The sequence below is a fragment of the Heteronotia binoei genome, chromosome 10, assembly GCF_032191835.1.
Source record: "Heteronotia binoei isolate CCM8104 ecotype False Entrance Well chromosome 10, APGP_CSIRO_Hbin_v1, whole genome shotgun sequence".
Classification (NCBI taxonomy): Eukaryota; Metazoa; Chordata; class Lepidosauria; order Squamata; family Gekkonidae; genus Heteronotia; species Heteronotia binoei.
The window spans coordinates 82,407,177-82,434,210 of NC_083232.1; the positions used below are offsets into that span (position 1 = coordinate 82,407,177).

The following is a 27,034-nucleotide window of genomic DNA, read 5'->3' on the forward strand; positions in this document are numbered from 1 at the left end:
GAATTCACATAGATTTCTTGATGTAATGGGAAGCATGTGTAAATGGATCTGCCCCTTTCCTTTTTTTCTATACGCCACGGGATCCTGTGTGGATCTCTTTATAAAAACAGGTTTTCTGTGCCTGCAGCGGGGGAGCCTTTGGGATTGGAGAAATATACTGATTTTGAAAATCAGCAAAGATGGTTTTTGTTTCATCTTACTTTTTGCAATTAACATTATTTTCACTGTACAGCTTTTCAGATGTTCAGTACCATTCTTAAGAGAGAAAAAATCACTGTTTCAAAATGCTTTTAAGTACCATTTATTCCTGCTTTAGGAGCATCAATTGCAGACAAGCCATCATGATTCTGAAGCTCCAACTAAGGTCTTGGTTAATGCCACAAAGTAAAGCTACGTGCTAGAAAGTGGAGCAACAAGTAGTCAGAATGGCATCTAACCATTGTTAACTCTTCCATTTTAATTTACAATATTTGCAGTAAGCAAGATTTCTTGCATCCTTTGTTTTTCAGTTTAATTTCTGCACGCCTAATTAAACACCATGAAGCATACAAAATAGCTGTTCAGACAATTAAGAATTGTGTCCTGACAGCAGTCAGATCATCTAATTGTTCTTTTTAATTTTTAAAAATTGTGTAAAATTTTTATTCTTTCCACTAGAGGGCAGATCAAACTTGCAGATTTTGGGCTTGCTCGGCTGTATAGTTCAGAGGAGAGGTAAGACAATATAGAGCAATAGCAGTAGTACTTTGGGGGAGTTTTCTGGGGAATATTTCATAAACATGTTTAAAATTCCAATGAACTGTGCTAACCATTTCTTACAGTTTTTAGGTTTTCCATAGCTTTGCTTAGATACATGATTTTAATAGAATAAGTTGCCTAATCTCATGTCAGTTTGCTCTATGTACGTTTAATTTAAGATAAAATTTAATTAATATTGGAGATATTTTGTGTTCTGGATTGTTATCCTTGTTAAACTAAAGTAGTATGATGCTGGGACACAGAATGTCTGCTTGCTTTGTAGACAGTTTAACTTCTTAAATGGATTGGGGGGGGGGAAATAGAACAGATTTTTAAAAATTCTTCAAAGCATGTTTTAGTTGCCACAGTTTAAAGTTGCTGTCTGCATATTTAAAAACCATCCTAATAGAATTTGAGGGGGGGATAAAAAGGGCAAGGTTTATTATGTGAATCTCTGGACAAAGTTGCATTCGAATCTTAGATTATTTTGTTACGTCAATGGAGTGTCATTCTTCAAAACTGTTCAGTGACTGGGGCTTCATACCTTCCTACAGTTGCTCCTGAGGAGATAAACAATGGGTCTCAACTTCACATCTGGTTGTGTGATGAAATGCTTCTCTGTGCAAACATTCCATCCACAGACACAACTGAATGTCAGGGAGTAGGATTTCTAGCCTTGGCTTGCCTTCCTCCTCCTGACATGTTGGTTTTCTGTGTCTTATGGGGGGGGGGGAGTGTTAACGTGGAGGGGGGCATTTCTGACATGTAAACTGAAGTGGTATTTTCAAGACACAGCTTTTATTACCTTAGTAAAACTGAGCCAGTGCTCCCAAAATTTCTGGTAACTGCAGCACCCCTTAAATTAAAATTAGAGGCGATTCACTCTTGCATCCAGAGAGGCTGGTTTTTGAGCATGAAAGTTGACAAATAGCTGGCCCTTGAATTTCTGCATGAAGTACTGCTCTGAGTGTGCCTCCTCAACTAGGAAGGAAAGAAGCCCAGAGCAGTGGCATCCAGAGGTACAACAGGTAGCTTCCTTTTAAAGACCAATAACAGTATTGGTAGTGATGTGGAATTGTACTTAATACCAAGAAGTAGCAGAACATGTATCATTTAATTGGGAGAAGACTGAGTAGTAATCATGTAGGGAAGTGGGCTGCCTCCCCTGGGAGGGAACTCATGTCACATTGGCATCCTGGCATACAGATGGGAGTTACTTTATCACATGTGCTGTATTCATCCACTCATGTAAGCAGCACAAGTCATTAACCGGTTAGATCTGGAGTTGCTTTTTGCAGCCAAGCTTAAATTAAAATACACTGCAAGTCATTTTTTCTATCAGCTGTCCCACCACAGAGAGTAACTTTCTCCAGTAGTTAAATATTTTCCATCAACGATCAGCGTGAAGAATTGTATATTTGTTTCAACGTAGCCAGCATTTATGTGCTACTATAAGAGTATTCTAAAACGGTATCATTCATAGCAGTAGCATGGAAAGGATCCCATTAAGAAATCTCTGTTAGTTTTCTGTAGGTGCAGTAGCATTGTTCAGATACAAGCTACAGGTCTTATGAAGCAATGTCTGAAAATTCCAGTCAGAAGCAAAAGAAGTTAACATCAAGATGTTTGTGGACCCAGCCCTGTTCAGGATAGTCTTCTGTGTCTTGAGTTTGAGTTGTTTAGGGATTAAGGCCGGTGTTACAAGAGGAACCTGTGAGAATGATTAGACAGCTACAATCGTATGCTTTCAATCCCACAGAGAGATTGTGGGGGGAAGACCATGGTCTAGCGAAGGCTGTATCTGTTCTCATGCTGCTTCAGGCATCCTCTGACTGTGGTCAGGAGCCCTAAGTGATACTGTTTCACTTTGAACCCCACTTAGATCTGTTTGGGGGGAAAAATGCAGCTTTGTTTTCTTTTCCAGTCGACCCTATACCAACAAAGTTATCACATTGTGGTACCGTCCTCCTGAACTGCTGCTAGGCGAGGAACGATACACACCTGCCATTGACGTCTGGAGCTGCGGGTAAGACTTTTGATTCAAAGAAGGTTGCGAAACAGTGTCAGAGCATGCCGTGATGATGAAACGGCTGTATGTTCTTTTTCAGGTGCATACTAGGAGAACTGTTCACTAAAAAGCCAATATTTCAAGCGAATCAGGAACTTGCTCAGCTGGAACTGATAAGGTCAGTTATGTTGCTTAACAGAAGTTCTCTGAGAGGCTTTCATTTTAAGCAAATTATCACCAAGTTTTTATCCCCAGTTGCTTTTGGAAGGGCTGGACTTTGGCATTTTTGAGGACTGGAAACTGAACTTCTCCTGTGAAGTCCCCTTAGTGTAGTTCTTAGTGGATCCTGCTTGCTTTTTGACTTGGAAGTTGCCATTTAGTGAGGGGAATATGCCATACTCCTCCGTCATCACCAACCTAGAAAGCATGTAGCAGATGCAGATGTTTAGAAATAAGGAAATTCTTAGAGACTCAGAGGCAGCTCTTTGTGTAACTTGTCTTGGGCTTCCAGAACAGGAGGAGGAATAATTTTCCCATTGCGGGCTGCTCATTGTGTTGGAAGAGAGGCAGGTATTTCTCTGCTGCCTCTGAGTTGTTTAGCCTCTTAAGTGGCTGCTATGTAAAGTAGTTTTTTGTATTTTAGCAACAGAGTGACTTCTTGTCCACCAATGACAGCTTGCATTAGGGTTCTCTCCAGGTTGCCTCTCTCCAGGAGATCTGAATCTAGCCTTCAGTGCAATGTGTATTAAAAAATAATCCATAAAATCCACGTTAGTGTGTAAGAAAATAATTTTCCTGTTGCTTCTTTATATTGAAATAACATTTTACCTGAAAAGACTAATTTTGGTTATAACCACTAGATGGCAGCAGAGCATTAAAACATCTTGGTTTTTCTCTTTGCTTTGTCTGGCTGAAAACAGAACTCTCCCCCCCCCCCAGTTAAATACCGAAAGTGTGTTCTTCATTAGCCAGCATAGAGTTTAATAATTTCATTAATGTGTCCGTAGATATCTCAAACCACCTTAAATGTTTACTGTAGCTTTGTTAACTTTAGTGAGTTTCTTACTGCCAAAAAAAGAAGCCTAGCTAGAGAAGAACTGGGAAGACTTCCACTTTCAGATAATCTCAGTATGGGTTTCCTTTGGTACAGCAGATCATCTGTTGCTCCCTTGATCTTCTCTTCTGCTAGCTCAAAAGACATTGTAGACTAAAAATGGGTTAGAATAAGACTTGATTGAAAATATTTCTGTACATTGATCCCAGTACATTTCATGGAACATACTCCTCACTGGTTTCAGTATGGCTAGGGTTGCAGTGTTAAATGCAGAAGAAAGAAACCATGCATAGAAGCACTGGCATACTCTGTATGTCACTAGAAGGGGGGTGCCAAGCTTTGTAGACGATATCAGTGTGGCTGATTCCTCCCTTTGGGAAACAATCACTGAATTAACACTTAGATCTTATGGATTTTCTCATGCTCTCCTTGACATATTCAGATTTTAAATCAGAAGAAAAGATGCGTCTCACTTGGGCCTTGTCAGATTCAAAGTCAACAAAAGATTCCTACTCAATGGGATAGTCTTACTATCCAAATTCAGTCTATCCTTTGTTTCTTTCCAGATCACCTTACTTATGATTAAATTAATGGACATGGTCATCATTAAATGCTTGTTTGAATCTGTAGCCTTTGGGAATTCCCTGAACCATTAAGTGGGGGAAATCCAAAGTTAAAGGAAAGTGACCCTTTTTCTGTATATATGAGGCCACCCACTGGAACTGCTGCACTATTGCTGGTTTGACTTTTCAAAGTCTGTTAATGGGATAGTTTTTGAGCTAATGCCACCTGGTGTTCCTATAGCTGTATGCATTCATTGTTTGACTTTGGTGTTTTTCATATAGCCGCATTTGTGGGAGCCCTTGTCCTGCAGTATGGCCCGATGTGATAAAACTGGCATATTTCAACACCATGAAACCAAAGAAGCAGTACCGTCGAAGACTGAGAGAAGAATTTGCTTTGTAAGGAGTGAGCCATTTAATCTGCAGTGTTTGTTGAGTTTAGGATTTTTGTTTGATCCCAAGTTTGAGTTCTGGATCCTATGTGAAAATGTGGCTCATGATGTTCTGTTGATCTGTCTGCAAATAACAAGGCTTATGGCTGGGCATAGAGTCACTGGAAAAGACAATAGAGCTAGGAAAAGCTGGAAGGCAGCCAGAAAAGAGGAAAACCCACCATGAGTTGGAGTTCGAAGTCACAGTCCTCAGTTTGCAAGACCTGAGAACAGCGGTTAACAACAGAACATTTTGGAGGACATTAATTCATAGGATCATCCTGAGTTGGATGTGTCTTGATGGCACTTACACACACAGGTTTGGGCATATGTGCCTTAACATTTGTTGTTTGTCCCCCCCCCCCTCAAAAAAAAAATAAGCATCATAATATTGCTACTGGATCTTCTTGTACTGCTGTCAGATTATAAGCATTCTGCTCTTATTCAGTTATTTTGAGACTGCCTTCTCAAACATTGTTCAGGCAAAGGCTGTTGGTGTTGCTTCTCACACAGCTGGCTTTTGAGCCAGGCAGGCCTTCAGCCAGTATGTGAGAGCACTTGACCGGCCTATAGGTCCCCCCTGCATGCTCAAGCAAGGGTAGCTAGTTTGGATGAGAACCTGGACATATGGAAGGCCACAGGAGCCATTTTTTTTGCTCTAGCCTAGCATGTCAGGGAGAAAACTGGTCCAGAACTGCCTTCCTGTTGTCTTCTGTGTTCAGGAGCCCGCACGTGCAATCTGAGTGAGATTGTCTGCTGGCAGCTTTATTACATTTCCTACTAGTTGTGAAAAGGGGGTCATATTTTATTTTTAACTTGGTCTTTTTAACTTAAGTCATAATCTTGGGATTCATTATAAGCTTAGAAGTGTTGCTGTATTTTGTTGTGTCATACCGGGCCCTGTGTAATTTAAACAAGTTCTCTCTCTCTCTCCCCCGCTGCCTGTCCTTCACACCATTCCTGGATGTCTACCCTTCACTGGGAACATAGCAGGCTGTGAGGAGAAAACAAAGTTTGCTTCTGCAAAAGTACCCTTTTATTCACACAAAATAGGATCAAGCCAATTTTTTGCCCATTCTTCCTACAATCCTCAAGTATGTAGCATCGAACCTCCACATGAAGGATGCAGGCAGAGGCTAGACTAGGGTTTTTAAAATGCGCGTTGGTTATGCATAAAAACAAGTAACAAAATGCAGCATCTTTTCCTGGATTCATTTCCTTCATCCTCTTGACAGTATTCCCTCAGCTGCCCTAGACCTCTTTGATTACATGCTTGCTCTGGACCCCAGCAAGCGCTGCACAGCTGAACAGGCTCTTCAGTGTGAATTTCTTCGGGATGTGGACCCTTCCAAGATGCCTCCACCAGAGTGAGTATTCTCTCTTGAGTGCCTCTGTTACAACAGGTTGCAGTGGTCTGCCAGCTACTAGTGGAACATCAGTGCATTGTGTAGCTGTGATATGAGCATATTGCTTAACTTCCTAAAAACCTGCCAAGTTTAATGGCCCTTATGCCAGTAAGAGAGTAGCTTTGTAGCATGCAGAAAAGAAATGCATCCCATATTGGAGTAAGAATTTGTCCTGATTTTATCATTAGTGTACTAACAAATAAATTTAGAATGTGGCATCTGGGTGAGAGCATTAGGGAAGTATAAAATCATGCTAGTGTAAATTAAAATACGGTACTATAGATATGTAATATTAGAAAACTTCACCAATAGGAAAATATGCTTAGTAACCTGTGCATATGTCTCAAAGATACTGTTGTGGTGCAGCTTGCTGCATATGATGTATGTAAGGCCTGTGCTTGCTCATAGAAGTATGGTGCTAATTGCATTCTTGATGTAAAGGTTGTGAAGTCTAGTATTAAAATACTATAGCTTCAGTACACATTTGAAGTAAGGTCCAGTAGTACAGCTGGCAACCAGAATATCATAGTGGTACAGTCTGTTACAGAATTTTACTGTCCCATAAGTTCCTTTTCAAAGTGTCCCCCTTGGCACTGGAGTATCTTTGTAAACAGATGAAGTGGTCATTCTTAGTTGTAAGCAGGCCTTGAATTCAGCAGGAGCTCACAGGAGTGCAGCTCCTGAACCTTTCTGAGGGTTCTCCCTCCTGCTACCTACCTTGTCCATTGAATAGTAGATGCAGCTGCATCACAATCCCTGGATGAGCTCCACCACCTATTTTTCTACAAAACGACCCCTGGTTGTAAGAATGCACCTTTAAAAGTGTCTCTCCTACATGTCATGGAGATATGTAAATGAAAATGTTGGTCTACATGCTGTTCCTACCCTTCTACAACTAAGGATAATTTTCATTGTCTGAAGTAATTTAATGTAGCCCCAGTCCAAAGAGAGAACTGGTAAAATGGAACGATGATCAGAGAGATCATTTAATTCTTGGACTATCCAGTAAGCAGATCGAGGATTGGCAGAGCTTGGCACTAGTACTCTTTAGACAGTTGGCCCTGTTGAAAGGTGGAATTTCTTCCATTTTGTAATCCCAAATTCATCATTGATCTCCTGTGTAGTCCCATATGGCTTACCATCGGGTAGGTCTTTACATCAGGTAGGCCTTTACAGCTAAAAGCTTCTAGAGGGTGCTGCGCGCTGGAGCCAGAAGCTTGTTCCTGCCTAGCAGTGCCCCCCCCCCAGACAGGAACTGACAAAAACCTGTGTCTCTCCAGCCTACCTATAGAAGGATAGAACATTTTTATAAGATAAAGAAGAAGTCATTTGACTATTTGACAGCTCATCCTCCTTGGTTACAGAGGAGATACAGCCAAACGGCTATTAGGCCTACCACTCTGCTCCCACAGAGAGGGAAGCGAGAAAACTGGATGTTCTGGGTCAAAAATTGTATTCTTCAGCAGCGTTAGGTTTCAAAATTGCTAACTATGAAACCATCGTGGCTGCTTATTAGCTCTTCTTGTGGGAGAGGATTATTCTGTTCCTTGAACTCCAGCCAGAAGATAAGCATCCCTTTGCTAAAGTTCTGCATATGGAAGCCATTAAACTTTTAAAGCAGGCAGCTAATACAGGATAATTCTGCAGATTCAGCTGTGTGAACCACAGCAAGCTCAGCAGCCTTGCTTATGGAAACCAGGCTTAAACCTGAGGACTCCCTTCTCTTTCAAGGCAGGCTAGATGCTTTCCCTGATAAAGAACAAGCAGACAGCTAAGTCCTTCGCTGTCCTAAGTCCTTAGGAGTCTCACAATTGTTCATGTTCCAATTTAAGCAGCGGTCCTTGGTGAGACAGCCCTTCAATGAGGTGTTTTGGCCAGTATCCTAACCCATTTACCTCGCAACAGGGTTACCCATAGACATAAAGGTTCCAATCACCCTAGGTTGAATCAGCAACCTCCCTCTTCCAGAGAGGTAACTTCATCCCAGAAGTCATCCTTCTGACTGGGATCGTTGCCAACCCCTGTTAAGTTCGGGGACAGGCTAGCTCACTTGCTACAGCCTTGGAAGGCTATTATTACATCCAACGAGTGTAGTTTGTCCATAGTTAGATTTGGTTACAGATTAGGATTTAAGTCTATTCCCTCTTGTCCAATCAAGCATCTGTTAGTCTTGCCCAGGTTTTGGCCTCCTTGATTGACAAGGACACCATAGAAGAGGTTACAGTGTTTCAGGGATGAGAGCGTTTCTTCTCTCATATGTTCCTAGTGGATAAGAAAGATTGGGCAACAAGGATTCCACGTGGGAAGATAAAGCCAAGGAAATCGAGACCAGATGGAACCCTTATTTAGAATGGATCTCAGGAGAAACAAGGAAGGACATTCAGTGGAAGATCAAGACTTTGTGCCCTTGGCTGAGGGGGAAAGACTAAGAGAAGATGGGGAGGGTTGGGGGGGGAGGGTTATTTGTAATTCCAACATTCATGCGTTGTAATGGTCAATTTTACAAGAGTCAATAAAACATAAAAATATTTATAAAAAAAAAAGAAAGATTGGGAGTTATAGACCCATTTTAGACCTCAGAAAATTAAATGATTTTCTTCATGTTTCTAAGTTCCATATGGTGTCTGTTCCTTCAGTTTCCGCAATTATTAAAAATTAATTGTTGGTTTATCGTTATTGATTTGAAGGATGCCTGTTTTCATATTTCAGCCTACCCTCAACATCGCAAGTTCTAAGTTTTTCATGTAGGGAATGAGTGTTTCAGTAGATTGCCCTACCCTTTGGTCTAATCACTGCACCAAGTTTTATTCAAAGTTTTTAGTCCCTTTTGTTGTTTACCTCTGCATGCAGGGTTGCCATTTATTCCTTTACTTAGATGATTTGTTATTTGTGGTGGATTCCAAGAGCTGATTGTTGAGTCAGTGCATTCTTGTCCTGGAGACCTGTCAAAGATTAGGGCTCCTGGTAAATTGGGATAAATCATGATTGGTTCCCATTTCAGAGAGTACAATTTATTGGAGCAATGCTAGATTCCCTAGTGGGGAAGGGTTTTCTACCTCCCCAAAGGGTATAGGCTATCTTTGCCTTGGTGAAACAGTTCAGATCTCACCAGTTCCAATCCATTTGGAAAGTTCTATTCCCAATTGGGAATAGGAATTGGTTTCCTAGGGGATGCATTTCAGCTGCATAGGCAGCAAAACCTGGTCAGTGGCAGACACATTTGTATGTCACATGCTTTGATCTGCAGGCAAGACTTGAGGTTCAAATGGACAAGGCAATTCTTTATTCAAATGAAGAGAGCAGACCCCACTTCCTGTTCAGTAACTTGCTACTCTCCCATGTGGGACTGCACAACAGATTGATGATGAAAACTATTGTTCATCAAGTATCTTCTGTGCAGGCACACATATCCACCCTCCTTCCCTGCTGTATGCTCTGGCTTCATTGGTGCTAAAGGTACTGAGGGTTTGGGGCCACTAGTGTTCTGGAGCATGTGGTCCCTGGGTGGGAACAAGCTTCTGGCTCCAGCATGCAGCGCCCCCTGGACGCTTTTAGCTGCAAATACCTATCCAGTGGCAGGCCTTCTCATGCGCAGTCCCATGTATGCCTGCACAGAAGATATCCAATGAACAATAGTTATAGGTAAGTCCAACTTTGTTTCCTTTAGTGGCAATAGTGTAAGATAGCTGGATCCCTTTCCTTGAACAAAAAGAAAGACAGAAGACTGTGCTGTAACCCTGAAAGTACTCTTTCGTTTCGGTTATGAAGTTTAGCTAAAACCAGAATATTATGAAATAATAAATGTTTTTGTTACAGCCTTCCTTTATGGCAGGATTGTCATGAGTTGTGGAGTAAGAAGCGCAGAAGGCAGAAACAGATGGGTATGACTGACGATGCCACTAAAATTCCAAGAAAAGATTTGTCTTTAGGCTTGGATGACAGCAGAGCCAACACCCCTCAGGGCATGCAGACCTCTTCTCAACTGAAAATGCAGGGCAACTCTAACATGGCACTTGGTCAGTAATTTTCATCGTTCTTAATTGCATATTTCTGGAGTAATTACTTATGGGGTGTAACTACATACAGTCCGTTACATTGTACTTACAATATTGTTGTGTGGGGGCGTATTCAACTGAATTGAGGGTTTTGGGTTTTTTTTTAGGATTGGAGCATTTATGAAGATCAAATTTTCTTGTCCCAGGATACTTTTGTAATTTCGTAACAGTGGTTCAAGTATCTTGGGTATCCATATTTTCTTCTCATTATAAGAAAATTATTTTCATGCAGAATATGGAAGTAACCTGGAAGTTTGAAGTTTTCTCCTGCAGGTTTCTCAGTCTTGTGATCCTTGATGTCAGATTTGTGTCATTTATCCTTTGGCGTAGGGTTTGACCTGTTTGTCCTGTGTAGAGAACTGAAGGGCATTGTTGGCATTTAATGGCATATACAGTGTTAGAAGATGAGCATGTGAATAATCCTGAGATGGTACCAGTGTCCATGTTCGAATTAGATGTTGCATTATTGTGGGTGAGTTGTTTTGAGGTTAGGGGGCTCGCTGTATGCAAGGAAAGCTTGCCCCCCAGTAATTGTGAAAGAGAACTGTCATTATCCATTAGAGGTTGTAAGTCGCTGATGATGTGTTAGACTGTTTTGTGCTGAGAGCTGTATGTGACCCCTGCTGGTGTTCCACTGTTGTCTCTTTTGGGCCTGTCTTACCACAGGTTTTCTCTGGGTACTATTCTGGCCTTGTTAATCTGTTTCCTGACTTCATCAGGTGGATACTTCATTTCCCAAAAGGTTTGTTGTTGATCCCTCAGGTGAAAATCTCTATCTGTAAGATTGGAGCAGATGTGGCTGTATGGTAGAGCCTGGCTGTATACAATGGATTGTTTGGTGTGTTTTGGATGATAGCTGGAGGCGTGTAGGCATATTTGTTGGTCATTAGGTTTCCGGTATAAGGTCATGTCTATGCATCCATATAAGCATCTAACAGTAAGTTAACTTTTTTGTTTGTGGCTTATGTAGGAGCATACTAAACTCTTTTTTGTTTGTCTTTAGCAAAAGGAGGCAGCGGTCAGCCATTGAATCAAAATGAAGTAGCTATTCTTCTAAACCTGCTTCAGTCTAAAACCAGTGTTAACATGGCACAGTTTGCTCAAGTACTGAACATTAAGGTGAACCCAGAGACGGAACAACAGCTGAATAAAATAAACCTTCCAGCTGGCATTTTGGAAGCAGGAGAAAAACAGCCAGAGCCACAGCAGTTGCAGCCACAGCAGGCACTACAGCCTCCCTCGCCAGACCAGGAACCTATAAAACCAACTGCAGCCCCTCCGCCTTCTGTGCAGTCCACTCAGTCGACCCAAGCAAAAGTTGACACTGAGGTCACTCAGGCGACTGTGCAGAATGCCTTTGCTGTTCTGTTATCTCAGTTATTAAAGGCTCAGCAAGTGAAGCAGAAAGAAAATGCGCTGGAAGAGAAGGAGAATGGGTCAGGGAATGAAATGCCATTACACCCCAGGCAGCCTCCAGAGCCAAGTACACCTGCATCTAGCAACTGGGAAGGTGCAGAATCTCCAGCATCCATTTATCCCCATCTTATTGAATCATTATACGCATGTGCAGGTATGATGGTTTTTGGCACAGGCAAATTTGCATGACTTGAGAATGTGTTTTTCCTTTGTTAACTGCTGCTTCTAGATGTACTTACCTGTGAGCTTCACAAGCTAAGACTAATATCTGAGGAGCTAATTACGGCTAGCCCAAAGACATGTGCTCTCACAGTGGGATTTTTTTTCAACTTTGAGCCCCATTCCATATTTCAAGCTTATTTTGAGACTTTTCCCACTTCCATAAAAGGCTTGGAATGCAGCACAGGGGTCCAAAAGAAGCAGCCCCCCAAAATCCATTCTTGGGACATGGGGATGTAGTTGAACACTCTATCAGTCATAGAGTTGTATAATTTCTTATCATTGTAGTCAATACGTGCATTCTGATGAGTGGCAAGATGTTCAAGTATCTGCAAAGAACAAGGTCTTGGGAAGAAATACCTTGTTTTAATCTCTGAACATTTGTGTCCAACTTTTCCTGCTTGCAGTAATTGAGACGATCATGTTATTACTGATATAACAGATAATGTACAACAGGCTGTCTGAAAGTGAAGGTTGGCCATCATGGTAACAATTATAATGTAATGTTTGTTGTAAGAATTCCTAGTTACACCTCTCACTCTAATGCCTTTTGAAATCCATTTAGGACAAGAGGAGTTGGTTAGGGAGCCTGAGATGAGGCCTCAGACACCAGAAGAACGACCTCGTATATTACCCCCGGACCAGCGGCCTCCTGAGCCGCCAGAACCACCTCCTGTCACGGAAGAAGACCTTGATTATCGGACAGCAAACCAACACTTGTCTTCTGTTAGTGGCTCTTCAGGGATGGATCCTCACGCTGGGGTGAAAGCAGCTCTTCTACAGCTGCTAGCTCATCATCAGGCTCAAACAACTGAGAAGCCAGCAATGTCTACTGTGGATTTCCAGCCAAGAGACTCCTTCATAGCTGCTCCAGACTATAAGGATAGCTTTGCGTCATCTATATTCTCTTCAGCACACTACAGTAGTAGCGATGGAATAGGAAGTGGGTCATCTGGGGCACTAGAAAGGGGAAATTTTGTTGGCAACTCGGAAGTTCAGCCCTTGGAGAACTACAGCACTGCTTCATCTCACTCTAGTAGTGCCCCTCCACCTCCTGCCTTCTCAGAATCATTTCATAGCTCAGTAACTGGTTATGGAGACATTTACCTCAACACTGGTCCCATGCTATTTAGTGGTGATAAGGACCATAGATTTGAATATAGCCATGGTCCTATCACAGTTCTGGGTAACAGTGGTGACAATTCTGCAGGGTCAGAAAGTACTCATTCTTTGTCCACAAAGATGCAGAACTATAGCTATGGAACTAATTTACAAGAGCCCCCTGGCAGCATCAGCCACCTGCATGGACAAACTTGGACTTCTCCCGTCCAAGGCCCTGGATATTCACAAGGATACAGGGGACATATTGGCACATCGACAGTCAGAGGTCGAGGCAGAGGACTGCCCTATTGAGCATCTATTTTGTTTTTCTTCCCCTTTCCCCTCAGGCACATCGTTTTTACCTGGAAAGACTTTGTAGCTGTGATTTCAAAGCAGCATCCAACAGACTTGAATAATGTTAATTCAACAGCTTTATTTTTATGTGGGAAAGGGTCTTGCGTACAATAGGAAACTGCTTACAATTCATGCTGTTCTGAGAAACCAGATAATTGATTGTACATCTTTGCAAATTCTAGCTATAAATTTTATATTTTGGCAATTTTAAGTCAATGCTAAATTTAGGGACATCAGCTTTTTATGGCACTCTTGTCAGTTCTGAACTATGCACACACTTGTGCTTTTTTTTGTAAGTTTGGACCAACTTTTATGTAAAGATTTTACAACAATCAAAGCAGGGCACTGATTTATTTGGTATTTCTTTTTACAAAACTACCTTTACTCAAAAAGTCACTGTCAGTCTTTGCACTGCTTTCAGTGTTATCTGTGGAAGGTGTTCTTTGTGCTCATTTCAGACAATAAAACACAGTCTCTCTTGATACAACAGTTTTATATATATTTTGGCATTGATTTGATTTACTTCAAAGTCGGTCATTCATCGAGTAAATTTTCCTGTCCATCTTCCCAGTGTTTGTATAAAAACTGTTTTACTTGAATGGTAAGTGCCTTAACAATGTAAGCTTAAGGTCTGAAGAACATTTCATTAAATTAAAAAAGCTGTTTAAAGGGTACTTTGTAGTTTAATACAAAGATGTAATATTTACACTACATTAATAGTAATATATGGACAGATGGGATAGATGGCATTTTTATGGATTCTCACAAGCCGTTGTTATAGGTGAGTCCAATTAAGAAACACTTAGCCTTTTCTTTCCTCAAATTACCATCCCTTACTAAATGAGAATGTGTGGACAATAAAGAAAGGTAGGTTTCCTTCAGTTTCTGTAAGAGCTTGTTCAAATTACTTTACCAAATAAAATTTAGTGTCCTGTTTTATTCAGTCTTATTATTTAAGGAGCAGCATTTTGTTACACATCAAGTTACAGTAACTAGTTCTGTGTTGGAAAATTGCTGTTTTCCAAATAATGTAACTAAAGTTACATAACCATAATTAGTTGAACAGAAGCAATAAGCAGCAGTTAAATTTTTGGAAACTGGGACTGTGCCAACCTGTATTAGATTATTCCACGGATAACTTGCCTCTTGATTTGGATGTTTTGGAAAATCCCGTCACATGTTCAACCTTAAAAGCAAAAATGGTTCCAGAAAGTATCACTGTGGCTCTATAAAGATTATGCTCCCCAGCATTATAAACTTGTTTTGTGAGAATGTCTTGCGTACAGAGTTAGGGCACTGGGTATGTTTTCCATGTACTGAAATGTTTTTAAATGCCCATATTGGAGAAAGTTTCCCAACTGATTATCCAGTTGACAAGCTAGTGCATATGTAGCTATTTTTAAAACCTGTAACGTTTCTATTAACTAAATCAACTGTAGTCTTGTTGGCAGTGATTTGAATCTTACAAAAGCGAGCCTAACAAGGTCTGCTTTAACTTCATTCTGATTTCAGTGATTACTGCATTGTAGGTGTCAGTTCTTTTGAAACTTCCCTGTAAATGACATTATGTCATCCTCAGTATCATTTAGAGAATCCTGACTGAAAATAAAAGCAGCTAAACTGGAAGAAATTATGTCATCTGAACAGCTTGTGTCGATATTTCGTATCTTTCATTTCATCAATCTTCCTGTGTAAAATAAGTTTCAGGCCCACTTAAGAGAGCAACATTGGCTTTGTAGTTTTTTGCTAAAATTAAAACTCAGAAGAAACATTCAGAAAAAAATAATAAAGTGTATGGCTGGTATCCAAAGTGTGTGCTTCTGTCCTGCAGCATTCCTGACTTTTTCTGACTGCAGTTTTGTGTTGCATTGGATGGAGGCAGCTTCAGATGGTTCCCTGAGTTTCTCTGGTGAGTTTTCCTGAGGTATAAAGGCTGGTGGGAAGGGGCATCTCAGAGTGCATGCAAATCCTCTGTCTTTTTTGGGGGGGGTATTCCTTCAGTTATAGCATATTGCAGAGTCGAAATGGAATTTTACATTGGCAAGGCTTCTAATGGCGGGTCTGAATCTGAATTTACTCTTAAAGGGCAGTCTCTCTGTACAAAGAACTCAAGGGTCTTTTAAGCAGTGAGCCCAGTTCTTTGTAATGCTCTCTCAGATCTGAAGGAGACAGGTGGAGAGTGGTGCACTCAGCACTCATAATGTTGGGAATAAAGGGCAATGACCTCCAAGGTATAGAAACCAAATATGAAAAGGTATTGTCATACAGTGAATCTAAAAACGTCTTGTTCAAAATCTGGTCAAATGCATATTTTAATGTCCTTAGAAGTTTCTAAGTCTTCAGAAAGTGGGTAAGTGAAACAGAAAGTACACTGTAAGGCGCAACTGCAAAACAAGCACTAAAGCTTTCAACACAAGGAAGCCATCTTTTCTGACTTCAAGGTAAGTGTTCTTAGATATTCCATGAATACCTAGAATGTACTGATAGGAATGAAACTTCAGAATGTAAGTTAGCAACAGCTTGAAAAAACAGCTGACATACAACTAGGATGTATTATAGCTGTGTGCACGTCCTGTTAATGCAAGTTGCACAATGAGTTTTTGAGAGTGATACTTCCTGATAAGGTTTGAAGTTGCTTCATCCTTTCATTGGGTTGGATTTGCTGGTTCCCTTCCAAGTAAGAAATCTGTTAAAGAAAAAACTCCACTATTCCCAATGTTTCACTGCACCAAAGGGTCCATTAAAACTATGAAGTGATGTTGATTATTTATAGTTCCAGTATTTTAACGCAAGACTCATACAATTAAGAAATTGTTTACATATATTGCTAGTCAAACACCTAACCCAAACACAACATGTCTCTCTGCAGCTTGCTTTGAACAAAGCCTCAATGGCTGCTTAGTCAATTTCAAAATCTCTTTCCTTTAGCATCTTTTGGTTGGTTATACAGACTATACTGTTAAAATACCATCAGCTAACAGCTTGCAGTAATAAGATGCTGTAACATTAGCCAAATAAAATTAAAGCTAACATAAAGGAAACTGAACAACAAAATACGATTGTGTGTGTGTCCCAATGCTTTAAACTAGTGTTTATCTCTTAAAAAGCAGAATATTCTTATAAATGCGAGTTTCATATGTATTCTCTCTTCAATAGTTGCAAAAGGCTGAATTGGGAAAATGTTCTTGTCTCAATGCAAAACTAGTTTTCTTGTTGAAACACTAACTGCAGATTGGTGGCTATTAGCTATTTGCAGGGCAGTCCCCGAATTTTGCTTAATAGGACACCAACATAGCTCATTTTCTGCAAAGCTAAATAGGGTTTTATATTGGAAAGTAAACTGAATTGTGGTCCTAAGTTCATTGTTCAAATAACTGGTGGAATAATTTACATGAGCACATTTGGCTAATACTTAATTATTAAATGAAGGCAACTAAAGGATTAAACATGCAAAAATGGGAGGGGGGTTAAGTACAGTGAATTCAAGAATATCTTTTAAATGCTTTGTACTTTTAAGTGTTAAATGTAGTTTCTACTCTAAGGGTCACAGTATAGTTTAGAATGCCAAAACTAACTTCAAAGCTTTGACTGTTTAACTGGCTGTATAGATGTAATCAGATAATTAGTTAATAAAATGTTGTAAGAACTTAAAACTTCTTGGCATTGTTTTCCCTTAGGTGCTGTGCTTAAGTAATAATGCTGCTTCCCTCTCAGAGGATTCTACACCTCCCCTGTTCCTCAGGCAGTCAAAGGATATGAAATCCAACTGGAGAGGGTTCCAGTTAGCAAAACTAGTTTCCAGGTTATTTCTGCTCATCCTAAATGGTTCAGTCAAGGAGGGCTTTCCTGGTGAACAGTGTTCCCTCTAAGCTGAGTTAGTGTGAGCTAGCTGACAGTTTTTTTAGTCTCCGGCTCACACATTTTTGTCTTAGCTGGGGAAAAATGGTTCCAGAGCAAACTAATTTATGCAGTAGCCAAGTTGCTTGCTCACAACTTTAATGCCAGTAGCTCATCAAGTAGAATTTTTGCTTACAAGGCTTAGAGGGAGTGTTGCTGGTGAATATACCTTTTGGTCTGGCTGAGGTGCCAGTATCATCAATTGTTTTAGCATCATACATGCTGTTAGATCACGTGCTTCATTTAAGAGTTGGCTCCTGGCAAGGTATTGATCATTTGCCAATAAATGTAGGATACAGATTTCAAAATATATCTGAGAAATTCAAGGCCAGAGGTATTCTATGATTTTCAGTATAAAAGAACCAAATGGTTGAATAAAGTAGACAAGCAATCTAAAGATTTCTTTAGTTCTGATAGGATTGGCCAGTTCCCCAGTCAAATGACTGTGACTGCTTACTCAGAGGTTCCCCCAGAATCCTATGTACAAATCAAATGATTGGTAAGATTTGTTTATGGCCAATAACCCTGCCCTGGAGCCTTCTCAGCCATGGTTTGATCATGAATGTCTAAGCAAAAAAACAACTAAGTTCGATAGCTATAAGACATAGAACTTGCCATTGACACCGCTTGTCCTATGTGCTTTAAAACAACTGGAGACATTCTACAAGCGGTTAATATTTTAAAGTCAAGTCAAAGAGGATTGTAAACCATCTGAACTTTTATTAATTAATCACAACCTTTTTTGTGTCATATCTGCAGATAATAAAAAAGCAAGTTTTAGTGGAAATATGCATGACAGAATGGAAAATTTCTGTACAGGTACAGCCCCCAAAGTCCTTTATTTCAAGAGTGAGATACAGTGCAATCCTTAGCAGAATTATTCAATAGGTTTAGACTGGAGTAACTGCAGAGAATAAGACTTAATTACTATAGGCTTGTGAAAGATTTTGTATTTCAGACCCTCTCTGCCTATTCTCAGTACCAAATTGGACTGCTACCATTTTGCTGCTGGATGGATGGCAATATGATATTAAATGAGTGTGATCTTCTATACAAACCCAAAGTATTTTAAGTAAAGAGTCTTGTCATCTTTAATTACAGAAGCATCATATTTAATTAAGCTTGCACATTCTCCCTGGCAAATAACTCACAGAGAAATGGCTCAGCAACTTTGCCCTTTTAAGATATTCATAAACAGTGGCTCTGAAGTGGACTCACTTCCTGTTTTCGTTCTGTTAAAGGCACTTCAGGCATAATTTTTTTTTCAAAATTCAGTTTTTCCATAGTGGTACTATTTTGTCCAAAACAATGTAACAGGTCTTTGTAAAGTACTAATCCGTGGAAGCATTAAAGTATTATAAGTGAGTTGTCCAGGCAATTGGCTGCACTGGAAAACATTTCCGTCAACCTGAACAGACATACTTGCTTGGGAAAGAAAAACCATCCCTCAGATACCAAAAACGTTAGTCATGATTAATTTTTAAACGGGTCTGGAATATTGCAACAGATGCTGCATTCTCCCACAAGCAGATATTGTTTGATATTTTACTACCCCCAAATACACTGGAAGTTGGCTTAGGATACTTTTAGTATAATGTGTATTTTTCACGCTTCCGCTGGAAGGCCTTCAAAACCAATAGCTGTTCTTCCATTTATTTGTACATGCCTTGTACCTTAGTAGCAAATCATCTGTCTTGATGAAGATAACAAGTGGAAGTTTTCTGGCTTTCAGTATGTTAAGCAGATTCACTCCCCTCAAGAGATTCTTGAAAAGCCAAAGGCATCCTATCTTCCTACTTATAAGCCTTGCTGTGTACTTTTTTGTGGTTGTTACATCTCGTTTCAACAGTGTACTACTGTATTCTATCCCCCCACCTATTTAAGAAACTCTGCATAGGCTTGATGACTGAAAGTTTAAGAGATTCACAAGGATATGTTCTCAAGACATGCTCATACCTAGGATAATCATCAGATTATGAAAGCTTCTCATAGAATGGCAAAATTAGAATTTCAAATTCCAAAGGATAAGATCTATCTGTTTAACACCCTGACTTTAATTACTGTATGTCATACAGGCAAAATTAAAATTGCTCTATGGAGATAAGATGAAAAGAAGGTACACGAGACATAATTTTGATTTGCCTGTTAGTAGATCTAAATTAACAGCATGTTACAAGGGATGTAACATTCAAAGCCACGGGGGAACTTTTTTAGAAACAAGTTTTTGAGTAGAGCCATTAAGTCTAAACTTGCTTTGCCACTTTAAACAAAGTGTTTAGTACATTTGGCATATTTATGAAATAAGGAGTATAAATGCCTTTGTTTTCTGCAAGCAATGTTGAAAACAACCAATCCTGTAAGGAAGTGCTGCTGCACTTAGAACAGATGTCTTTGTTCTTGCCATCTGAGACAAAAGCTGAAAACAAGATAAAAATTTGTAGTAAAAATGTCTCTATTAAAACTGCTTCTATTATGTGTATAACAGCATATATGGATATCAAGTTGAATTTTATAACATTGAAAATGGGGAATTCTTCAGTAGTGTATCATTATAGTGGACATAATTTGTATGCGTCTGCAGAATGCAAAGGAATCGTCTAATGCTGAATGGTATGCTAGGAGTCTTCAACAGCACATTCCAAGTGAGTAAAACTTTGAAAAAAACATTTCCGCCAGTTTCCATAAATTTCCACATTTTCTGTTGGGGAAAAACCAAAGTTGTGGGGAAGCGAGTCAGGAGCATTTTCCTAGAGCCTTCAGATATTCATAACTGACTGGAGATTATTTGAAAAATGTATTAGCTATGCTTCTCCCTTGCAGAATTCAAGGTGACAAAATACATCAGTGTCAGCTGATCAGAGTATACAATGCTTAATATAGTGAGCAAAAAACCCAGCAGCCTGGTGGAAGAATATATGGGTATTTTACAGCCTGTCAAAGCTGTTTAGATATGAGCTAACCAAACTGCATAGAATAACAAGAATACAACTGCTGTTAATGAAACACAAAAGTAACTTACCGTTTTTGTTAGCTTTCTGGAATAGCATTTTCATCTCTTTAAGAGGCAGCCTAATTCTCTTGGCCAGCTGTTTCAAGTTAATCATGCTAACCCAGTGGTGGCCAAACTGTGGCTTAGGAGCCACATGTGGCTCTTTCGCACATATTGTGTGGCTCTTGAAGCCCCCCATTGCCCTGTTGACTGGCTTGGAGAAGGTATCTGTCTCTTCAAATCACTTTTCCAAGCCAAGCCAGCTGGTCCCACTTAAAGTTGCTTTCTTTGTACATACTTTCTACCTCCCCTATTTTCCTTCCTTCCTTCCCTCCCTCCTTCCAGTTCTCAAACATCTGACATTCATGTCTTGTGGCTCTCAAACATCTGACCTCTATTCTGTGTGGTTCTTACATTAAGCAAATTCAGCCACCCCTGTGCTAACCTGTCAAATACTCAAGTTCCCCAGTATTCTAAAAGAGCTTTGCCCCAAGCAAACGAAGGTATACAATGACTAATACCAAAGAATGACCTCAATGTTTTGCTAGGCAGATTAACCACCACCTTCTGTTACAGGCCTTGAGCATGCTTTATGGCCAATAGCTGCTTGTCAGATAACTGCGTAGTAGGAATGTCAAAATCTACCTTGATGCAACTGAGCAGCTTTTACAAAGCAATCTAAACCAACTTGGTCCAAATCAAGCTCAAAATTTCCCATCTTCATTGTATACATTTTGAGCATGATCAAATGACTGTTTAGTATCATGGCAACTGTTCAGGTCCTTTGCTTCTTGATGTTCAGCAAAGATACTGTGCAAGATCACTCGCTTAAAAGTCAAGGCAGAAATTCAGCATAGCAAGACTTTCTAACCATGCATAATGAGGCTAAAAGCTACTGGTCCAGTCAGTGTTTCTAGATGTGATGTACAATATGGAGTCATTAGTAATTCTGAATTCAAAATAGGGCAGATCTAGGGTAATCTGAGCAGCTGAACACCTGCCAATCTCCAAGACAGTAGAAAGCCTATAGTTAATGTTTTGCATTTAGATTTTAAAGCAGGTTATTTTTAACTCAAGCATTTCCCCCAATCCGTGCACTACCATGCCTAATTCAGAATGGTGCAACTTTCTCATATGCAAGTTGCTACTCGGTTGTGCTCCAAGGGAAAGGGCCACAAGGCTAGAAGCCTGTCAACTGTATAACTAGCTTCAACATGGAGACTCACCTCATGGGGAAGAGGAAACATGCAACTTTCTTCAAAAAACTAAAACTTCCATGGCTTGAGCTCTTGAAACTTTGTGTTTGACCAGACAGAAACAAATGCTTGGCTCATGCTGACTTAATGGCAAGAGATTAGCGTGTAAACTACCACCAAACATTACTTGCCATTGACTAAAACACATGCTGCTTTAATCCCAACATCTTAATTTTCATTTCCCGCCCACTGGGAACATTTTATAACAGAAATCTAAAACAGCTGCACCCTGTTTGGTTTACCCAAGGAATAGCAAACAGTACCTACACTGGTATCTCCCATATAAAAATGAAACAGAAAAGCCGTAACTTTGAATTTCACAACTCAGGCTATGACAGAAGCACGTATGTGTACTGGTGTATTTCAGCAACTCAATTCATAGGCAATTGCTCTGTAAATGCACAAGTTTTCATGAACAATTCTGGCATTACAGGTGAGCTACTGAAACAAAGATGTGAGAAGTACATCCATCACTGGTATTCAAACATGACCAACACATTCTTTTCCTGGTAAATATATTTAATTCCTTCAATAGATTTAAATGAATAAGATTTTGTATGCTTTACATTCTAGCTGGTATGACCACAGTAGGTTATATACACACACAAGAGACAGCCATAAGTTACAATCAACAGGTGGCAGCAGCCAAATAAATTGATTTTACAAAGTGTTGCATTCTCCATTTACCAGCCTTGTTTGCAGTGCCATCTTAAGCAGAGTTACACCCTTCAAGAGACTTAGAAAGGTGTAACTGCTTAAGATGGCACTGTTAAATATCACAAATGGTTGTGCCCTCTTCCTCCTCACAGGCTGTGCCAAAACTGAGGACTGCCTGGGTTAGAACTGCAAACCGTTGTGCCATCTGACAAACTGCTGTTTGTTCCTTCCCCAAAAAATCAGGATTAAACCCTGTTAACCAACAAACTGCTAATGGTTCAATTGCCACATTTGCATGGCACAGCTTGTGGTTGAGTCTGAGGAAATCTTCATTCTTTACATGCAAAGAGAATGGGATGAAGGTGTGTGAGCCTGAGGGCTTGCTACCATCATGAGTCAATTGTGGTTTCTGACATCTACGTATTGCTTATGTTTCACTGCAGCAAAGTCTATTTTCTTGACAGTCAACAAACCATTACAAAACTTGTTATAAGATTTCTGTAAATTACATTTGAAGTAAATGATGTCACTCCAATTAACTTATTTTCCTGAGAAACTCAGTACACCTTTTTAAAATAAAGCTTATAAAATAACCATATGGTTATTGGTTAACTTTTTAAAGTATTTATCTCAACTGATATTTTAACCTGACAGAGATGCGGAACTCTTGCTACATTTCATTCTTAATAGGTTTGTTCAAACAAAAACTGTCATTTAATAAACCTAAAGAGTTACTTAATGCAGCCAGGCAAAATTTATACTTGTTTACCACCAGGTTTAAATAATTCTAAAACGTGTAAAGCATTCTTCTTTATCCATTGATAACTGGATGCAGGTTCAACTTAACTGTTTGTACACTGCAGTATCCTGCAGTAACCTGAATGGGTTATTTCAAAACAGAACTTGGAAATACAAATATAAGCAATTGTAAATATTTCTAAAGAGAATACAAGATTGCTAAAATCATTTAACACTAGGATATACAAGGCTGTATAAAAACATTCACCATAGCCTACAAAACTTTAAAGAAAGCACAAAATTTCAGTTGTGTACTTGAAGCATGGCTTAACAAAAATAGTGAAAGGTTTGTACATACTTACAAAACGCTTTATTTCAAAGCTGCCTTTGTTCTAAAAATGTTGAAAAATAAAAATATAGTACTTCCTAAAGAAGTTAACAATAGTAAACATATTGTACAGTCTGGCACAGAAAAGGTAAATCTCAGAAATGGTCACGAGAATTTGCTGGTGACTAAAGAATATTTTGTTCTTCACAGCTGGAAGGCCCCAGGAGCATTACGAGATCTCTTTACTGCTTTCTTCGCACTCATAAAAATACACAATGCAGTAAAAAAATGGTAAGTTAAAAGAACAGGCAGTTCAAATAAAAGCACTGCCCATGTCCTTGATTAGCTGTCATCAAGTATGAAGATTTTGTCCCAGTTTTTCACAACTGGTGTTAGTTCACTTCTAGAAATGTTAACTGAAATACCTCCCCTTTTTGCCAGTGTATGTTGTTTGCTCCTTGTCAAATTGCTGATTAACATCTGTAACAGATACTGGCACTAGGCCAGCCCATGGGTCCTCAAGCATTGAAGATTTGTAATAGCTTTCCACATCATTAGACACTCCTCTCTCTCTGCCACGTGGTGTACCAAATGGAGTAGATGTCTTGGGCGATCCCTTTGGGGGGAAAGGGCATAAGGCAAAAGAAAATAGATTAATTAAAACATACGTTTTCACTCTGTGTTCAGATCATGTAAAAATCAAATAATTTTTCTCTTTTGTAAGGTTTGATTCTACATTTTCCTGTAAAAAGCAGTGTTTTCTCTAAACTAGCATGAGTTAGCCACAGATTCTGAGCCTCCAGCTCACACATTTTTGTCTTAGCTCAGGAAAAATGGCCCAGAGCACACTAATTTATGCAGTCGTTCACAACTTTAATGCCAGTAGCTCGCAAAGCAGAATTTTTGCTCACAAGACCCTGCAGCTTAGAGGGAACACTGGTAAAAAGTTACATCTGTTGCGCAAGTATTGTGCTTCTTATTTATCCTAGTAAATAAAACCAGTAGAACAAGAGTGCCCAATGTGGTGCCCACCAAGTCCTTTTTGACAGTGGGCAGGGCTAGGCTTGCGCTTCTGATCCGCTGTGCAGATTAAAAGGCATCATATTAAACAGCTCTTCTATCTAAAATGTTGAAGAGATGCTGTTACAGTTATGTGTTTACCTCACTCGCCAAAATTTTGTGATTGGTTTCACCTCCTGAGGCAGCCGTTTTGTGATTTTGCCCTCTGCCAGAGAATACCAAAGGTGCCCACAGGCTCAAACTGCTGGAGACCTCTGCACTAGAACTAACATGCTCAAAGAAGGCCAATGCTAAAGCAAGAATGGGTTATAAACAGCTGCATTTATATGCTTTTATTATGTTTTACTTTGCGAGCTACCTACATCATCTTCTCTTGAGAGATTTCATAGAAATCATTCAAATTAATTAGGCACAGCTTCTATTTGCCCTAAAAACTAACTGGTGAATTAATTCTTAAAAGAAAGCCCACCATTCTAGCATTAAGCTAGTAAAGCCCTGTGTTAACAAAAACTGCTTAGCTGCTGTATGAAGCCAGACTATCTCTGATTCAGTAAATATTCTAAGTGAATCTTATTTTCAAATGGAAAACTGCTTAGTGGTCTTTGAATGTCTGCAAAGGTCAGCCCTGCTGTCTATTCAAATTTAAACACTCAAAAGAATGTTACAAGCATGTTTCTTACCACGGGTTCACCGAGTCCAGCATATCATCTCTACCCGGGGAAAGTCACATGCCATAGAGAAGCCAACAAACAGGACTCACAGACAGCAGCGATACCAGTTTTTCCTGGTGATTCATTATTTCTATGAGAACCCTTAACTGGTTAAAGTGCCAGGCCATCCAGCGCCCAGCCTTTTAATTGGTAATGTTTGCAGTGAGAACTGAAACAAACACACTTAATTTGAAATCATACTTAAGAAACCTGCAATTAATTTTTGTACCCTAAAATGATGGATTCTACTCAAAATCTGCTGCCTCGTGGCCAAATTTCATTACTGAACTAGGAATAGCTCTGCTTTTAATTCAAAAAGTCTTCTACCCATCAACAGGTTTACACCACAGCCCTTTTACAGGCTTTGATACATCCCACTCCAACAGCCCCCGCCCCCATAACATGCACCAGAGTCTCAACCACACAGAAAGTCATTTTGGGACAGGCTTTACAGAGCTCAGTCAGACTAGTGTTCTCTAACTTTTTTTCATATGACACCATTCTGTGCACTCACTTTTAAAACAGAAAGAGCCCCTGTACCACTGATTTTTAAAAACAGATGCAGAACCTCTGTTCCAAAATCCCCAAAGCATCAAGTTACTTCAGAAAGCTTCAGTGCAATGCACACAAGGACCACTGGAAGCTCTAGAGTGGTGGCTGCTTGACTTCATCAAGTTTTTTCATCCTGAAGGGATTTTCCTTCAGAATTAAATTGAACTGATTCCCAATTGAGCCTTCAAGTCCTACATGTGCCTCCCAGTAAGTAAAGGTCCATACCACATGATGAGATTTGACTTAGAAGTAAGTCCCGCTATGTTCAGCAGAGTTTACTTCCAGCAAATATATATTAAACTACTCATGACAACTGTTAGTCTGTGCAGCGCGTGTATACTTAGAATTGTTAGGCGAGGCTACTGCAGAATCCAACTGTGTCCCATTAAATTCAAAGAAGAAATTGGATTTATATCTCAAGAGCGGTGGCACTGTCCTTTACCTCTCCCTCCAAAGACACTGTTGTGGGTGGGGCTGAGAGAGCTCTTACAGCTGCTGCCCTTTCAAGGACAACTTCTGCGAGAGCTATGGCTGACCCAAGGCTATTCCAGCAACTGCACGTGGAGGAGTGGGGAATTAAACCCGGTTCTCCCAGAAAAGAGTCCACGGTAGCGCCCCGCCTAACGTCCACTGGCTTTACTTGCGAGTAAAGAGGAAGAGGACCGGATTCCACCTCTCCTTTCCTCGCCTGCTCCCCCCCCCCCCCATATATATACCTGGCTGTATCTCTGGTAGCCGCCCGAGTGGCGCTGCTTGTAGGGCCGGGACTGGTGGGCGGCTCCACTGGGGGACCAGCCACCGCTGTAAGGAGCGGAGTATCTGGGGCTGGCACTCTGGGGCCTGCGCGGGGTGTGCGCCGCCGCCGTTCCCCCCAGCCACTCGCCGCCTTGCTGGAAGTTGGCGGGACTGTCGTAGGGCCGCGGGCGGTGGCCGCAGGGGGGCGTGTGGCGGGGGCTCCCGTAGCCCTGGGGAGAGACTGGCGGAGGGCCTCCGCCTCCTGAGGGAGGGCTGCGGAACCGCCCGCCGCCGGCCAAAGAGGGAGGCGTCGGGGGACGAAAGTTCTGGCGGTACATGGCGATGGCGCAGCAACAGCGACAGCCGCCGCGCTCCCAACAACAACCGGCCTGAGGATGGAAAGGGCGCAAAGGATTGTGGGTTGCGGCAAGCGTGTAAAACCCCGGCGCCTGACGTGACGTCACAAACGGTCGCGGAACGTTCTGAAGCAAAGACGTTTCGAGAAGTCTGGCGGAAATGCAAAAGGAGACCGCTCAGTGGCTCTCGGCTCTGGCGGGGAAGGTGGAGTCCTCACACGGGGAAGGGATAAGCCTTAAACCTCCCACCTTTTAAATACTGAGTCTGATAACCAATTATGGAGGATTGGATAGGTGGGCTATTTGGGTTGGTCTTAATTTTTTTTTTTAAATATTAAATCCCTTTTGACACTGCTGTGGGATTCAGCAGGGCTAAGAAAACCACGGCCGTCAGAAAGCCAGTTTGATGTAGTGGCGAAGTGCGCGGACTCTTATCTGGGAGAACCAGGTT

General features: G+C 40.6%; 2 protein-coding genes across 2 annotated transcripts in view; one reads left to right on the top strand and one right to left on the bottom strand.

The window, feature by feature from the left end:
* CDK13 (cyclin dependent kinase 13) overlaps window positions 1-14,284 on the top strand; it is a 52,200-nt gene extending 37,916 nt beyond the window's left edge. Inside the window, exons 7-14 of the mRNA XM_060247663.1 lie at window positions 658-714; window positions 2,663-2,764; window positions 2,847-2,924; window positions 4,646-4,762; window positions 6,030-6,161; window positions 10,017-10,216; window positions 11,259-11,825; window positions 12,456-14,284. Of these exons, the coding sequence (XP_060103646.1) occupies window positions 658-714; window positions 2,663-2,764; window positions 2,847-2,924; window positions 4,646-4,762; window positions 6,030-6,161; window positions 10,017-10,216; window positions 11,259-11,825; window positions 12,456-13,303 (2,101 nt within the window). The 3' untranslated portion in view covers window positions 13,304-14,284. The remainder of the gene's footprint in view (window positions 1-657; window positions 715-2,662; window positions 2,765-2,846; window positions 2,925-4,645; window positions 4,763-6,029; window positions 6,162-10,016; window positions 10,217-11,258; window positions 11,826-12,455) is intronic.
* A 7,704-nt stretch (window positions 14,285-21,988) lies between these two features.
* On the bottom strand, window positions 21,989-26,569 carry MPLKIP (M-phase specific PLK1 interacting protein). Its single transcript, XM_060247664.1, has 2 exons — window positions 26,209-26,569; window positions 21,989-23,826 (listed from the first exon to the last, which is right to left on the bottom strand). Exons 1-2 carry the CDS (start codon window positions 26,563-26,565, stop codon window positions 23,623-23,625), a joined length of 561 nt encoding a protein of 186 aa, XP_060103647.1. The 5' UTR covers window positions 26,566-26,569; the 3' UTR covers window positions 21,989-23,622.
* Between the last annotated feature and the right edge of the window lie 465 nt (window positions 26,570-27,034).